General features: G+C 37.4%; 1 protein-coding gene across 1 annotated transcript in view; it reads right to left on the reverse strand.

Moving 5' to 3' along the window:
- The window catches only part of IL5RA (interleukin 5 receptor subunit alpha), a 53,395-nt gene extending 51,043 nt beyond the window's left edge, over positions 1 to 2,352 (reverse strand). The window contains exon 1 of the mRNA XM_004715916.2: positions 2,338 to 2,352. Coding sequence (XP_004715973.2) covers positions 2,338 to 2,352 — 15 coding nt within the window. The remainder of the gene's footprint in view (positions 1 to 2,337) is intronic.
- Positions 2,353 to 4,025: the final 1,673 nt, after the last annotated feature.

Genomic DNA, 4,025 nt, shown 5'->3' on the forward strand with positions numbered 1-4,025 from the left:
AGAGAGAGAGAGAGAGATTCTGTCAACTCTGAGATACTAACCTGAATGACTTACAATTTCAGAGTAAAATTTTATTAAAATGAATTGGAATTTTTCAAATTTAATTCTAGCAGAACCACAAAAGATAGATCCTAGCTAAAATGCTTTTAAAAATAGCATAAAGTACTCTTGGCATATTATTACATCAAAGTATGAAATTCTTAAAAATGCCACCAAATCAAGTAAAGAAGCAATAAATGAATCATTCAATTCCCTTTCAAACAAATGATTACTATTTAGAATCACAACAATTTTGACAGAAATAATTTGTTTCTTTCTCTGTGAAGATCCAATACAACATAAAAAAAGTAATTCCTAAAACAACACAATGACAACACAAATAAGCAACATAATGACAACTGTGTTATTTTTAAAAAATGTTCAGCTAGGGAAAATGTTCCTGAGTTAATGGTACAACATTAGTAATTTAATATATTTGAGAAGTTAAAATTAAAAGAAAAAAACCCCTCCAGGTCAGAAAAGAAATTCAAATTTGGCATTCTCTAGTGAGTTTTACCAACTAGCAAAGAATGTAGTATATTATAGCCAATCAGAAAAATAATAAATGTCTATTTATTCTTTGCAATTACATTGTTGAAGTAAAGAATGTAACTGTTGAATATCTCAGTGAGAAAATAAGGAAATATTTTACTTAACTACACACTCGTCCCTAATACTTGCCATGTATTCTGATTTGATAGCTACTGAAAATGGAATTACTTTTTAAATCTAACCATTCAAAGGTCTTTCCATTTTTCACTCTTTGACATAAAACAGCTTTAATCTTTTTTTTTACATTTAACTGCAATAATTTTCCATTTTAAAAAAAAGAGAGACTTGAAAAGAGAAAGCAAATTATTCTGCAGGCAGCACAAGACACTCATACCAGAGATTAAAAGTAATGAGAGATGTCTAGATATTACCTAGAAGAACAATTTCTTTGGTAGGCTTCAGCATTTGGCCTCATGGTTTCTACCAATGTGTACACTCTCTGCTCTGCTCCCTAATGCACCTTCAACCTTGGCCCACTCCCCCACTGTTTCTGGTAACTGGGATAGAAATGCCCTTCACTGGAAAACCAATGCAGATCTCTTTGGACCATCTTTTTCATGCAAAATTAATACACAATTTATAGATGTTAACTGGGCGATATTTTTTGTGCACAAAGAGATCTATTTTAGTAGCTTTAAACAAAAGTATCAAATGACAGTGTGTTCTAGTACCTCTTTTTCCTACAGCTCCAAATAATGCCCAGAAGAAAACCATCACATTGTAAAGAAAAGATTGAATTTAAGCAGGACGAAGCCACCACATGCTATCTGTCTACAACCTGTGTTTCCCCAAGGAGACCATGTGGTACTTCAAGTCAATAGAAAATTCCTCGAATGCCCTTGTGGTTTCTGGTAGATGTTGCAGTCCTTGAAATCGAGGAGAAAAGAAAATACATTTTCTGTAAATCCACATGTCATTAGAAAATAAGCTGGGTAAAGTTTGATAATTGCTTCATTTTCCCCAGTGTTCCTGAGAACTGTCAAATTCTACTGAAGTTAAGAGATATGCATATTTTCCCCTCTTTTTGCCTTCGAGGTGTGTGTGTATGTGTGTATGTGTGTGTGTTGCCTGTCAGGGGAATTTGTTTACAGACCAAAATCATCGTTGAAACCCTGTTTTCAGAGGCTGTTTGAGTCAGCTGTGCTGACACCTAATTCCACACTCAAGTCTCCTAGCCAGAAATTGAAAAGCAACTGGGAGGATTCATGCTCTATTAGGTTTTTACCCTCCACTGCCCTCAAAGGAAAGAGCTCACTTTGTACTTCCTCTTTTTTCTGGCACAGTGAAATCAGGAATAATACCCATCTCCTAGGGGATGGGAAAGAAGCAAGCCAAGGTGTCAACTGCAAGTTGCATGCCAGCTCAGTCAACAGCATTGCACCTCAATGATTACTCGTAAAATGTAAACGGGTAATAACAGCCACTTAAAATACATTGTACTTGTTTGGGGTTTGTTTGTTGTTGTTTTTTTGAGGGTTTGTTTTGCTTTGTTTTTTACTTCTAACTGAACTTTGGTTTAATTTTCTGAAATTGTCCTAAAATATAACGCAAGGGTTCCAAATGCAGTCACAGTCTCTGACAGCTAGCTGGAAAAAGTGCTGCTGTACCTCGTGTTTAAATAATGGACAAAAGTGGAGTTTTCTACAAATATTCCAATAGTTAAAGATTCCCCAGCTAATAATACGTGGTGTGATTTGTCATCTTGTGTCCATGCGCTCACCCCCGACCCCAACACCCTAGGCTTACCTGTGTACAGGTCATCTTTGTGTGTTAGACCAGGACTCACCGGCATCCAGCAACATGCGACATGTACTCCCTTGGAAGAGAAGATACGTGGATTAGTTCGTAATTCTTGACAAAGTAATCTGCGCTGAGCAAAGGGTCAAGTTCGGTCAGGAACACCGGGGTGGTGCACAAGCCCGGTCTGTTGGTCAGAAGATGACACGGTAGAAACCTTAAAAGTTCCCCAATCAGCATTTCAAGCAATACAAACAAACACAGAGATTGGATTTCTAAAATTGTTCTGTGTTTTGAAATTCAAACTTTTAAGAGATAACTGAATTGATTAATTTATTTCTTAATCCCTATGAAAGAGGGCACAATTCTTAAACATAAAATAGAAATCATATCAGATAATGAAAAGTTCAGTATAGTTCATTAAATCAGGCATCAAGTACATAAGCAATTCTGAATAACTATAGGCACATAGTAACTTTTCACGTGCTAATGAATTTTCAAAGGGATAGTAAAAGCACTAAGATGTCTTCTTTTCTTTCTTTCTTTTTCTGATATCTCTCCTTTCCTTCTTTCCCTGATTGCTTCCTTACTTTTTTTAAATTTTCTTCCTCTTAATTTGTTGCTCATATAATGAACTCAGCAACGTCCCAGTCAAGGTGTTTTATGATAGTTGATGTACTATTTTCTAACTCATGTGTTTCCTGAGGAATCTTGGCAGAATACATGATCTAACTTTCAATCCCTAAAGCATCAGGAACTGTGGAAAACAAGTTTCTCATATAAACATGAACAAAAACTCTAGATGCCACTCAAATGGTTCACCTTGTCACAAATTTGAAGATCCCAATTACTTAACCAACAAACAAGAATACAGTGCTATAACCAGAATCACACTATCTCCTCCTGCCAAATACAGGTAAACAGCACCATCATTAGTCTCATCCCTGCTAATAATAGAGTCGTAAGAGGTTTTGTTTCCTCTTTTTCATGATTAAAAAAATCATGAAATATTTATATACCATTATTTCTTGCTTTTTCTTACTTTCTTTCTTTTCCTTTTTTTTTTTTTAAGCAAAAGGGAAGAAATTAATTGGTGCCCATACAGGACACCCTAGAGGGGCCCAGCATCCCCTACTGTGTAGGCATGCCCAGCAAAGGGTCACATCATTCACTGTACCCCATGTCCCAGAGGGACTCCCCTTGAGCCGAGCCCCAGAGCCCCAGGACTGGCTGGGGATGGGCATTTCTTGCTTTTTCTACCCCCTGGCTGCTTCTGAAGTAAAGAAATTCTTAGGAAGTGAAGCACAGTTTCTTGTTACAGCACATATCACAGAAAAACAATTAGGTTTTCATTCTGTGGTGACTCAAGCCTTTGATCCCCACTTACTGCGCCGCGAGCAGGAGCCGTGCGAGCAGCAGCAACAGCAGACGCCTTGGAAAGGTGTCTTATCTCTGGGTGCACTTTTTGAAGGAGAGGCAGTTCTTCGCCGTTTCATCATCACAGCTGTAATGGCTAAACACTCACAACTTCTTCCTTTGTGATGGAAGGGCAAGTGGACTTCTCTAAGCAAATACCAAGGAGAATGGTAAGAGGACAATTATGACCTAGCTTTAACTACAACTCCCTGTGTCTACATTGCTGTCCAATGTAAGCATACCGCTTACGGGGATGGCCACTGTCTGATAATCTACTGTGC

The sequence above is a fragment of the Echinops telfairi genome, unplaced genomic scaffold (assembly GCF_000313985.2).
Source record: "Echinops telfairi isolate 266 unplaced genomic scaffold, ASM31398v2 ScPeMD7_49;HRSCAF=173, whole genome shotgun sequence".
Taxonomy (NCBI): domain Eukaryota; kingdom Metazoa; phylum Chordata; class Mammalia; order Afrosoricida; family Tenrecidae; genus Echinops; species Echinops telfairi.